Raw genomic sequence first — 12,810 nt, 5'->3', positions numbered from 1 at the left:
TGTTTTATTTTCTTGATCTCTGAAGGGATATCAATGGTCAAAGATGGGGTGGGGAGGGCCAAAGGAGGGAGGGTAGCAGTGTATCATCTGAGACTTCCACAATGCTTGCAAATATTGTGAGACCAAGAACAAAAGAACTGGAATCAGCAATAGGCCATTCAACCTTCCGTGAATTGGTCTCTACTGCTCCACCATTCAATAAGATTGTTAGTCTTGCCACTTGCAAGCAGCAACTTGTTACCTCAATTCCTTATTCTAGCGATCTCTTCTTGATTGTACACAGTAATGAATCTTCACAATTCTCTTGGGTAGAGAATTCAACAGCCATTGTGAAGAAAATGCCATCTCATCACAGTGCTGAAAAGATATTCCCTTACTTTTTTACTGTGATCCCTGATTCCAGACGTTTTATGCCGGGGGGGGACATCATTCTCATCTACACCGTCTGGCCCTTTTTAAAATGTAGTAAATTCCAATTAGATCACCTCTCTTTCTTCTAAATGTGAGAGTATGGGCATGGCCTTCTTAATCCCACTTCATACAACTTATTTTTCTTCTGTTGGGAATTACCAAGCCTCAGATAAACAGTTTGTGGCATTGACACAGATAAGAGTGAAATTTCTATGATACTACAGGGAATGAATCTGTAACCCACCTTTCTGGTGTTGTGTGCTGAAGTTGTAACAATGCGCTGCCAAATATCTTTAATGCACACCTTTCAGGAGCATTTTTTCAATATTATATTTTCTGATTATGCCATCTTCAGTGAACATGTTCTCAGTTACCTCCATCTAAGGTAGAACATTTCCCCCTAAACCATTCAGCCACTCATTCCCCCCTTAAGAAACATATGAAATAGGAACAGAATTAGGCCATATGGCCCCCTCAAGTCTACTCCAGCATCCAATAAAATGATGGCTCATATTATCATTGGTCTCAACTCCCCCTTTTTGCCTGATCAACATGATCCCGGTTTGTTCTGTAGTTGATAAATCTATCTATCTCAGCCTTGAACTTACTTAATATATCAGCATCCACAGTACTTTTGGGTAGAGAACTCCAAAGATGGAGGAAGTGTTGACCAATAAATTAGAATTATGGTTTTTCAGACCTATTTTTGGCATGCACTGCTTTTGAGGTGAGATTCAATTAAGTAAATCAATTAATATTTTTTCTTTTAAAACCAAAAAATTATGTAAATTATGTAAAACGAGACCATGTACGGACCCGTTGTGCCCGTCCCCCAAGGCAATATTCCACCATTGACCCATAGCCCCCAACTGTGCAGGCACAGCTGACGGGTTCCCGTTGTGACCCCAGAGATCCCCTTTGTGACATGAGTCACGGCAACCTTCCCCCAACTGCGCAGGCGCGGCCGGCAAATGGGAGCGCGGCCGGCAAATGGGAGCGCGACCGATGTTTTGAAAGTTCAAAATGGCAATAACCTGTAAAATATAAATTCAATGTGAACGCATCTCACTCTCTATCTTCAGTCCCCTATTCCCCTCCTTCATCCTCCCTCCCCCCACCATCTACCAACCCTCCTCTGCTTCCTTCCCACATCCCCTCCCTCTCCTCCTTCTTCCCCCTTCCCTCCTCCATTACCTCGCCATCCATATAACCATATAACAATTACAGCACGGAAACAGGCCATCTCGTCCTACAAGTCCGTGCCGAACAATTATTTTCCCTTAGTCCCACCTTCCTGCACTCATACCATAACCCTCCATTCCCTTCTCATCCATATGCCTATCCAATTTATTTTTAAATACCATCGAACCTGCCTCCACCACTTCCACTGGAAGCTCATTCCACACCGCTACCACTCTCTGAGTAAAGAAGTTTCCCCTCATGTTACCCCTAAACTTCTGTCCCTTAATTCTGAAGTCATGTCCTCTTGTTTGAATCTTCCCTATTCTCAAAGGGAAAAGCTTGTCCACATCAACTCTGTGTATCCCTCTCATCATTTTAAAGACCTCTATCAAGTCCCCCCTTAACCTTCTGCGCTCCAGAGAATAAAGACCTAACTTATTCAACCTTTCTCTGTAACTTAGTTGTTGAAACCCAGGCAACATTCTAGTAAATCTCCTCTGTACTCTCTCTATTTTGTTGACATCCTTCCTATAATTGGGCGACCAAAATTGTACACCATATTCCAGATTTGGTATCACCAATGCCTTGTACAATTTTAACATTACATGCTCTGATTTATAAAGGCTAGCATACCAAAAGCTTTCTTTACCACCCTATCTATATGAGATTCCACCTTCAAGGAACTATGCACGGTTATTCCCAGATCCTTCTGTTCAACTGTATTCTTCAATTCCCTACCATTTACCATGTACGTCCTATTTTGATTTGTCCTGCCAAGGTGTAGCACCTCACATTTATCAGCATTAAACTCCCTGCCATCTTTCAGCCCATTCTTCCAAATGGCCTAAATCACTCTGTAGACTTTGAAAATCCTCTTCATTATCCACAACACCCCCTATCTTGGTATCATCAGCATACTTACTAATCCAATTTACCACACCTTCATCCAGATCATTGATGTACATGACAAACAACAAAGGACTCAACACAGATCCCTGAGGCACCCCACTAGTCACCTGCCTCCAACCCGACAAACAGCCATCCACCATTACCCTCTGGCATCTCCCATTCAGCCACTGTTGAATCCATCTTGCTACTCCTGCATTTATACCCAACAGTTGAACCTTCTTAACCAACCTTCCATGAGGAACCTTGTCAAAGGCCTTACTAAAGTCCATATAGACAACATCCACTGCTTTACCCTCGTCAATTTCCCTAGTAACCTCTTCAAAAAATTCAAGAAGATTAGTCAAACATGACCTTCCAGGCACAAATCCATGTTGACTGTTCCTAATCAGTCCCTGTTTATCCAGATGCTTATATATATTATCTCTAAGTATCTTTTCCATTAATTTGCCCACCACTGAAGTCAAACTAACAGGTCTATAATTGCTAGGTTTACTCTTAGAACCCTTTTTAAACAATGGAACAACATGCGCAGTACGCCAATCCTCGGGGACTATTCCCGTTTCTAATGACATTTGAAATATTTCTGTCATAGCCCCGGCTATTTCTACACTAACTTCCCTCAATGTCCTAGGGCAGTGGTTCTCAACCTTTTTTCAGTGACGTACCCCCTGTGAAATATTTTTTCAGCCAAGTACCACCTAACCAGCGCAAAAATATAGGCCTACATATATGTAGGCCTATATTTTAAAATCTCACGTACCCCCTGGAGTGCCTTCACTTACCCCCAGGGGTACGCGTACCCCCATTTGAGAACCACTGTCCTAGGGAATATCCTGTCAGGACCTGGAGACTTATCCACTTTTATATTTTTCAAAAGTGTCAGTACTTCTTTTACTTTGAAACTCATAGTATCCATAGCTACTCTACTAGTTTCCCTTACCTCACATAATTCAATATCCTTCTCCTTGGTGAATACCGAAGAAAAGAAATTGTTCAATATCTCCCCCCATCTCTTTTGGCTCTGCAGATAGCTGTCCACTCTGTCTCTCCAATGGACCAATTATATCCCTCGTTATCCTTTTGCTATTAATATAGCTGTAGAAACCTTTTGGATTTACTTTCACCTTACTTGCCAAAGCAACCTCATATCTTCTTTTAGCTTTTCTAATTTCTTTCTTAAGATTCTTTTTACATTCCTTATACTCCTCAAGCACCTCATTTACTTCATGCTGCCTATAATTATTGTAGACCTCCCTCTTTTTCCGAACAAGATGTCCAATTTCCCTTGAAAACCAGGGCTCTTTCCAATTTTTACTGTTTCCTTTCAACCGAACAGGAACATAAAGATTCTGTACTCTTAAAATTTCCCCTTTAAATGTCCTCCATTTCTCTTCTACATCCTTCCCATAAAACAAAATGTCCCAGTTCACTCCTTTTAAATCATTTCGCATCTCATCAAAGTTAGCCTTTCTCCAATCAAAAATCTCAACCCTAGGTCCAGTTCTGACCCTCTCCATAATTATATTGAAACTAATGGTATTGTGATCACTGGACCCGAAGTGCTCCCCAACGCATACCTCCGCCACCTGTCCCGTCTCATTTCCTAACAGGAGGTCCAGCACTGCCCCTCCTCTAGTAGGTACCTCTATGTATTGCTGCAAAAAACTATCCTGCACACATTTTACAAACTCCAAACCATCCAGCCCATTTACAGAATGTGTTTCCCAGTCTATGTGTGGAAAGTTGAAATCTCCCACAATCACTACCTTGTGCTTACTACTAATATCTGCTATCTCCTTACATATTTGCTCTTCCAATTCTCGATCCCCATTTGGCGGTCTATAATACACCCCTATAAGTGTTGCTACACCTTTCCCACTTCTCAGTTCCACCCAAATAGCCTCCCTAGATGAGCCCTCCAATCTATCCTGCCAAAGCACTGCTGTAATATCTTCCCTGACAAGCAATGCAACACCTCCACCTCTTGCCCCTCCAATTCTATCACACCTGAAGCAACGAAATCCTGGAATATTTAGTTAGAAGGTAGAAAAACCACATACACACATACATATACACGCCACATACAAGATGACACTTTTAATAGTATACTAGACCAAATGGGTCCCGGTTGCGGTGGGGGGGCGGCGGCCTGTGGCGTCACACACACACTAACCACCCCACACACACTAACCACCCCCCACACACACTAACCACCCCCCACACTAACCACCCCCTTGATATTATATTAATATTATTCATTCGCTCCTTTTACCCCATCCCCCGCCCTATCCACTCACGCATATCCCCCAACTCGCAGGTGCGGCTAGACAGGGAGAGGGAGGGGGTAGAGAGAGAGAGGGCATAGAGAGAGAGGGAAGAGAGAGAGAGGGTCAGAGAGAGAGAGGGGCAGAGAGAGAGAGAGGGAAGAGAGAGAGAGAGGGGCAGAGCAAGAGAGAGGGGCAGAGAGAGAGGGGCAGAGAGAGAGGGGCAGAGAGAGAGAGGGGCAGAGAGAGAGAGGGGCAGAGAGAGAGAGAGGGGCAGAGAGAGAGAGGGGCAGAGGGTAATATTTAATCATTACCACGTAGATTTTTTGGATGGATGGATGGATGGATGGATGGATGGATGGATGGATGGATGGATGGATGGATGGATGGATGGATGGATGGATGGATGGATGGATGGATGGATGGATGGATGGATGGATGGATGGATGGATGGATGGATGGATGGATGGATGGATGGATGGATGGATGGAGGAGGATGGATGGATGGATGGATGGCATGGATGGATGGATGGATGGCTGGCTGTCTGGTGGATGGCTGGATGGGTGGCTGGATGGTGGCTGGCTGGATGGATGTGGTGATGGCTGGCTGGACTGGATGGCTTCTGGATGGCTGGCTGGCTGGATGGCTGGCTGGCTGGTGGCTGTCTGGCTGGTGGATGGATGCTGGAGGCTGGCTGGCTGGCTGGCTGGTGGATGGCTGGCTGGCTGGATGGATGGCTGGCTGATGGCTGCTGGCTGGTGGATGGATGGATGGATGGATGGATGGATGTCACAGCGTCTAGATTACAAAATATGGACCGTTCCCAATTGTTCCAGAAATGCTTTAATGGTAATTCACCTTTCTTTATTAGGAAGGATTCTGAAGACCAATGTTTCTGTCACATACAAATTTGACATTTCTAATAGTCTCTTGGCATGACCACACATCCTTTATCCTCATCAAACTTCATTCAGCTAAATGACAACTTTGGTGTCCTTTCTTTCTCCACCAAGACTTGCTCATTCATCACCCACCTTTACCAATTAATAGTCATACCTTGGCCACAAACGTAATTCAAATTAAAAATTTGTTTCAAATTTAAAATTCTCAGGACTTTGTCTAAATTTATTTGGCATCTCATCTCTATAAACTGCTCCCATTCTGTAGCCAGCAGGTTCATTCAGTCATCTGGTCCCCATTTAGCGAATGGTCACTTACAGCATAGAGTGGGAACGTTGAACTTTACAAAACACTGTTTAGGTTGAACTGAAATTGGCTGTATCCAATTCTGAATATTGCCCTCTAGGAAGTATGTGAATGTCCTGGACAGGGTCCTGAATAAATTAACCAAAGGGTTTTCAGGACAAAGAAATTCTGATATGCGAGATGTTTTGATTGTTTTTCTTGCAGTAAAGAAAATTAAGAAGAGATTTAATAAGGTGTACATGTTAATGATAGGTTTAGATTGAATTAGTAGAGAGAAGCTGTCCTATTAGTGGATGGTTCATGGACCAGGAGCAGAAACTTATAGTGATGCCAAAGGGATGTTGGGAACAGCAATTTTACTCAGAGTGCTATGACCTAGAACTCACAATCTGCAAGGTTGGCAGAGTGAGAGAAATAGAGAGAGAGTGAGAGAGATAGCGGGGGGAAGGTTAGAGATAGAGGTACAGATAGAGGATGAGGGATAGTTAGAGATAGAGATAGAGGGGTTGACAGAGGGGAAGGCAGATATAAAGAAGAGAGAATTAACAAGTATAAGTACAGGAGTGAAAAATACAACTAAAAGTCAAAATGAAATATGATTCTTACAGGCCCCCTCAGAAGAACAATTGTCATCAGAGACCAATTAGAACATCAAAAACAAATGAGAAGGAAATAAGGCCTCAGTAGGATTTCTGTTACTACACATTTTATATTTCACACTTTTTAATTGGCGTGATTATTTTCCCCAACTGATCTAGTATTTGTGTCAACTACTCTGTCTGCCCTCACCTGATCCTTTGTAACATCTTTTTATTGTTAATCATTACTGGAAAACACAATATTGTGGCTTCTAATTTTGTTGTAAAACGCCATTTTATTTCCCACTAACTTCTACAGGTTAAACATTTTTATTATTGACACAAGAACATTGATATTGTCAAGGTTCTTTCCACTGTCAGTTATATAACATAATTGTACAGAAAATAATTATCTTGCAGTGTATGTTGAACCAGCTCTGAAGTAGAGATGGAGGGAGATATACAGTTAGAGGGGCAGAGATCGAGAGAGCTATGTTGGACCACCTCAGCCTGTGGCTATCCCTGCTTATAGTACTGAAAGCAAGTGTGCTAAATTGGTGCCACCACCTTTTTATGTTTGTTTTAGAAGGGCAAAATACTTATTTGCCAGTCTAAAGGGTCTGTCCGACTTACGCAATTTTTAGGCGACTTGCCAGCACCCTTCATAGTCACAGAAGGTTGCCGAAAATTTTCAAAATGTTGAAAATCCAGCGACGACCAGAAAAAGGTACGACTCTTGGGCCACAACTCACGACCATACAGTAGGTATGTTACAATACTTACCTTCAGCGGCGCTGCAATTCTGCCACTGGCCGTGTGCGTGATTTTGGCGCCTTTGAGGGGGGGGGCCGGGGTAAAAACGCAGTTATTTTCCTACCTTGTCCTGGATTTTATTTGTTTGGAGTGCAAGCTTTTGCTGAAGAATCGTTCCGACGGCCGTTCTGTGTATTTTTTTTTTTTAAATCGCCCGACTAGTTCAGCGCTGGAGTCATTTTAAAATCAGCTTTTAAAGCAGTCAACGCCGACAACGGGGACGGATTTCATGTAGGTGACAGGTAAAAGAAAGCCGTTTATTTTTATGTATAAAAGTGGTCCATAAGATGCATAAGTTCACATTTTAAGTTGCGAAATGGTGATTTAGTTCCCATACGAACCGGCATGCCGATATGGGGGTCTAAATCACCGCAAACCGCAACGTTCCAAATTATCGCGTTCCAGAATAACCCACTCACAAGATGATTTAAATGGCCATTAATTTACAGGTATTAAACATTAAATTCCTTCCATTTGGCCTATAAATCCATGACAATGAGATTTAAAAATTATGTTATATTGTGAATTCTTGTGTGATGTTATTTGGACACTGAGGCTATTTAAAAATGTTAATCTATGCTTAAGAAATTGATAGATGTTTAGAGCTAGTAATTGAATTTTGTAATTAGCTACAATTAGGTAACTAACTAATTATATGCTTTAATTTCAAGTCATCTAAGTAAGATTGTTTCATATTTGTTTCAGAATGCTTCAATCTATAATAACTGAAAATGTATTTTAGTTCTCTTAATTTTTAAGAATGTTATGGTCATTTGACTGTCCTCGATCACAGCTTTTGTGTTAAGTCAATGGAAAAGCAAAAGGGAAGATGCTAATTTCCGAGTATGAAAATGGCCATAATTTTTTTAATACTGAAGATATGAAAGTGAATTAGGTGACAAATTAAACTTCTTTTTATGCTTTATCTGATGGGATAAATTACAGACTTTATTTTTAAAGTCTCAAAATTTTGTAACATTGCTACATGCAGGCATCAACCCCGCGACATGTTGCCTGTACGGTCGTGAGTAGTCGCCCAAAGAGTCGTACCTTTTTCTGGTCGCCACTGGATTTTCAACATTTTGAAATTTTTCGGCGACCTTCTGCAACTATGGCAGGTGCCGGCAAGTCGCTGAAAAAATCGCTTAAGTGGGACAGGCCCTGGAGTTGTAATGGAACACAAGCCTGTTTCACCACTTGATTAATGGCCAAGGCTGAAAATGCTTCTGGCCACATGTATTTACATGGGTGTTGCAGTCATTCCATGGCCACTATTGGCAGACACTGGAAATCCTCCCTGCTTTCCCCCTTCCTTGCATCCATTTAGTTTGCGAGACTGTAGAGTCCCTATCACCTACTCAACCATTTATTAGCTGACAGCATGTATGCTTCTTAACTTCACCTATTCTCCTTGATTCTGCATCCCTCAATAACCGTAGGCTTAACAAGAATATGTATCAGGCTATTGTGGACTGATTGGGTTTACATTTTAAATTGAGGATACATATGCCCGCAACTTGATTCATTAACAGGCACCAAGAAGCTAGTGTTTAAAATGGGGAATGCTTGGAATTGAACAAGTGTTTTCATCAGTATATGCCTGTTATGCAAAGTTTTGCAAATATTTACTCAATCATCTTAACCCAGGTGAACATAACACGTTAGGAATAGAACACAGAACATAGAACAGCACAGCACAAGAAACAGGCCCTTTAACCAACCATGACTGAGTTGAGCATGCTGCCAAATTAAAAAATCCAAATTAAACCATATAATGTTATAACTTGGGAAGAAAATAAAAATAATGTAACTAAAATGTAAAAAGTTAAAAACGGCAACTTTTTTTTTCCATTCATTATTAGTTCTAGCTTGTACATTTTTAGTTAATATCTACTCACGAAAACACAAGTAAATATACTGCTATACTAAAATGAAGCACATGCTAATATCCACTTACTTTGGAATTAATGTAATTATTCTCCTTACAAAACTTCGAGCATTTTCGGTTGTACAATCCAAATCATGCTCATTCCATGAGAAGCATCCTTCTTTCACATTTAAGAGTGTACTTTTGTCATTTTCACCAGAAAATGGACAATTACCTGTTAAACTTAAATAAATCAAAATAATTGTTATCAGACATTGTGATAATTAATGCATTTGAAGTAATTAACATTGTGAACAAAACCATGCAGTGTTTTTTCAACTCTTCTTGCAATTAAGACAAATGGAGAACTTGTCCTTCATAACCGCTTGCTGAATCTGCATACTAACTTTCAGTGATTCTTGCTTTGCTGTTTCCCAGAATATTCTCCAACCTGGTTATTAAAATGAATAGACAGAAAACCTAGGCCATTCCTCATGACTTAGTTTAGTTCAGTTTTGAGATACAGCATGTAAACAGGAGCTTTGCCTCACCGAGTTCATGCTCAGAATCAATCACCTGTTCATAATAGTTGTATGTTATCCCGCTTTCCCATCCACTCTTTACGAACTAGGGGCAATTTATAGAGGCCAATTAACCTACAAACCTGCCTTTGGGATGAGGAAGTAAACTGGAGCACCCAGAGGAAACCCATGGAGTCACAGAGAGAACATGCAAACTACACACAATCAGCACCCACATTCAGGATCAAAGCCGGGTCTCTGGTTATGTGAAGCAGCAGCTCAATCAGTTGCACCAGTGTCACCCTTGATCACAGTGCTGGGAGCGAATGAAATATAAACTCTCAGACAAAATTAAAAAATCAAAAATGCTAATTTAGAATTGTAGTCTTACCACAGAAATGTGATCACCCCAATTGACCTGTTTAGAAAAAAAAATTAAAGTGAGAAGAGTGTTAGTGATAATTCTATTACTACAAAAATACTCTCAACATAACTGTGCCAGCAAAGATTTTAAATTACTGGCAATTTACACTCAGATGGATAGATTTCAGTTGGGTGAGAAGTAAAAGTGAAAAGGCCAAAGTTAAAGTGAAAAGACCAAAGCCAAAGCACACCCACCCTGAATCCATGCATCTCAATATTATAGGAGGTGAGCAATGCACTTCTACAAAGTGAGACGTTCATCAAAAGAGTGAGGCTGTGGTAAATCTAAAGCTGGAGCATGGTGGAAACAGTGTGTGTAACAGATATCAGCAATGTTTATGTGATGGAAAGAAAATAAGTGTTTCCCCTAATATATCTTCAAACTTAACTTTTTTTGTTCTCAGTAACAGTTTTATCTCCCCATCTTCTTACCCTAAGAATTATTAATTCAGCCTGGTCCAGTACTCAACTATACCATCAAAAATAGTTAATATCTGATATAAATTCAGCTGGTGATCATTATCAGGTCAAATTGTCTCGATTACAAAATTATACCATATATTTCTGTCGTGATCCATTATTCTCCAATAAGGGCATGCCAGGTAAGTTTGTGCCTGGTGTGGAATGCGGTGGTCAGGGCTGAGGGTAGGTGATCACACGTATGAGGCGTCTGCAAAGATCCTATGTACAAAGAATCTTTATTTACATTCTTCACATGCTCAGATATTTTAAGTCTGTATAACCTCACATTATTAGTTTTCTTTCTGGAGCATCAGAGGTTGAGGGGAGACTGATAGAACTATATAAATTATGAGAGGCATTGATAGGGTAGACAGTCAGAATATTTTTCCCAGGATGGAAATGTCAAAGGTTAGAGGGTGAGAAAGTCTAAAGGAGATGTGTGGGGCAGAGCTGCCAGGGATGGTGGTGGTGGAGGAAGTAGATATGATAGTGACATTTAAGAGGCTTTTAGATGGGAACATGGATATGCAGGGAATGGAGAGATATGGATCACTTAAAGGCAGATGAGATTAACTTGGCATCATGTTCCTCACAAATGTTGTGGGCCAAAGGGCATGATTGCAATAGAGTAATCTAATTGATGTACATGGAGTTAAACCTTTCCTTGGAAGCTTGTTCATTAGTATTCATTGTGTATCTTGATCTGAAACTTGTTTCTCGTGCCTACTAAACAATAGCAGTCACAAAAAACTAGTTTCAGTTCAAGATACAAAGTGAATATCAATGAACAAGTTTCTAAAATTGTGGGTTGCAAATTTATGTCAAGAGTGGTTGAGACATGCATTGCATAGCAACAGATGGCATTAGGTACCTGTCTGATGGTGCAAGAGTCTGAATGCACAAATATGGACAATAGCCAGAAATGCCCAATCCAGTTTTGAGATTTCATGTATAAATGATTGGTAATCTGATTTACCACAGGTTAAATCAACGATGGATCAGAGTGCTGAAAAGAACAGCTCAATGCAATTTTAGGCAGAGAAGTCTAACACAACCTAAATTGTGTATGTCTGCATTTATTGCTTGAAATCCCAATACACTGCTTCATTACCATATGTCAGTGGCTGTTGAAATTGGATCCTGGGAAACAATTTCTGGGGCCACAAATTCTGGGCAGCCATATTCGCTAAACTGCAGCTTGTCTCGTAAGAGTTCTTGCGCAAATCCAAAATCACAAATCTTGATATCGTCTCTTTCTGGATGCACCATGAGAATGTTAGCAGGCTAATAAAAGAAATGAAAAACAACAGCATTAAAAATGTCAGCAATAATAAATTCACAGCACGCGGCATCACTCTGCAAACTCTTTATTAGAGAAAACAAAAGTTCAACTGGAATGCAGAAACTAAATGTTAAGATAAATGAAGTAGCAATGTTTAAAAAATATCAAACTTATGAAAGGTTGATAGTTGTAGGAGGAAAGGAACTGGTTTCAGGAGGTTTTTAGACACTAGAAAGAAATGAGCCAAATGTCAATAACGATCCAAAAAGTAAACGATCCAGACATATAAAAAATATTTTTAAAAACTGTAGATAATGGTAATAAAATCTGTAGATGCTGGAACTGAAAAAAACCATAGATATTGTATATCTAAAATAAAAACATAAAACGTTGAAAATATTCAGGTCAGGCCACATCCCAGTGAAGAGAAAAAGAGTTAACGTTTCAGATCAAAGACCCATTTCAGATCTGATGAAGGTTCATCAACCTGAAATGTTAACTCTGTTTCTCTTCCCACAGATGCAGTCAGACTTGTTTTTAATCCAGATGCTGGAAAACTGAAATAGAAACGGAAATGCAAGAAAAGCAGAACAGCAATAACACAGCACCTGTGGAAAAATAAACTGTTTTAATATTTTAAATCGGCCTTTTCTCAGTTTTGAAACATTAACTCTGTTTTTCTTTCCGCAGATGCTGCCTGACATGCTGAGTGTTTCGAGCACTCTTGTTTTAATTTCAGGTGTGTAAAAATGTACTTTCAAAATCAACAAAGGTCACATTTAATTAAAAAAAACTACTGAAGCCACACTTTACGAAATACAAGCCTGCAACATCTTCTGTAGCAATGTACAAAATGAGAAAATGTGTAGCTTGTTAGCTTGCGACATTAGA

General features: G+C 40.3%; 1 protein-coding gene across 4 annotated transcripts in view; it reads right to left on the bottom strand.

The window, feature by feature from the left end:
• obscn (obscurin, cytoskeletal calmodulin and titin-interacting RhoGEF) overlaps positions 1–12,810 on the bottom strand; it is a 435,173-nt gene that overhangs the window by 37,908 nt on the left and 384,455 nt on the right. For all 4 annotated transcript variants that reach the window (XM_033043588.1, XM_033043597.1, XM_033043606.1 and 1 more), the window contains 3 exons: positions 11,749–11,921; positions 10,144–10,170; positions 9,322–9,474 (listed from right to left, as the gene is read on the bottom strand). In XM_033043588.1, coding sequence (XP_032899479.1) covers positions 9,322–9,474; positions 10,144–10,170; positions 11,749–11,921 — 353 coding nt within the window. The remainder of the gene's footprint in view (positions 1–9,321; positions 9,475–10,143; positions 10,171–11,748; positions 11,922–12,810) is intronic.

Source organism: Amblyraja radiata, chromosome 2 (genome assembly GCF_010909765.2).
Source record: "Amblyraja radiata isolate CabotCenter1 chromosome 2, sAmbRad1.1.pri, whole genome shotgun sequence".
Lineage (NCBI taxonomy): Eukaryota > Metazoa > Chordata > Chondrichthyes > Rajiformes > Rajidae > Amblyraja > Amblyraja radiata.
The sequence above is the reverse complement of the archived record's forward strand: the minus strand, read 5'-3'. Positions and strand labels throughout refer to the sequence as shown.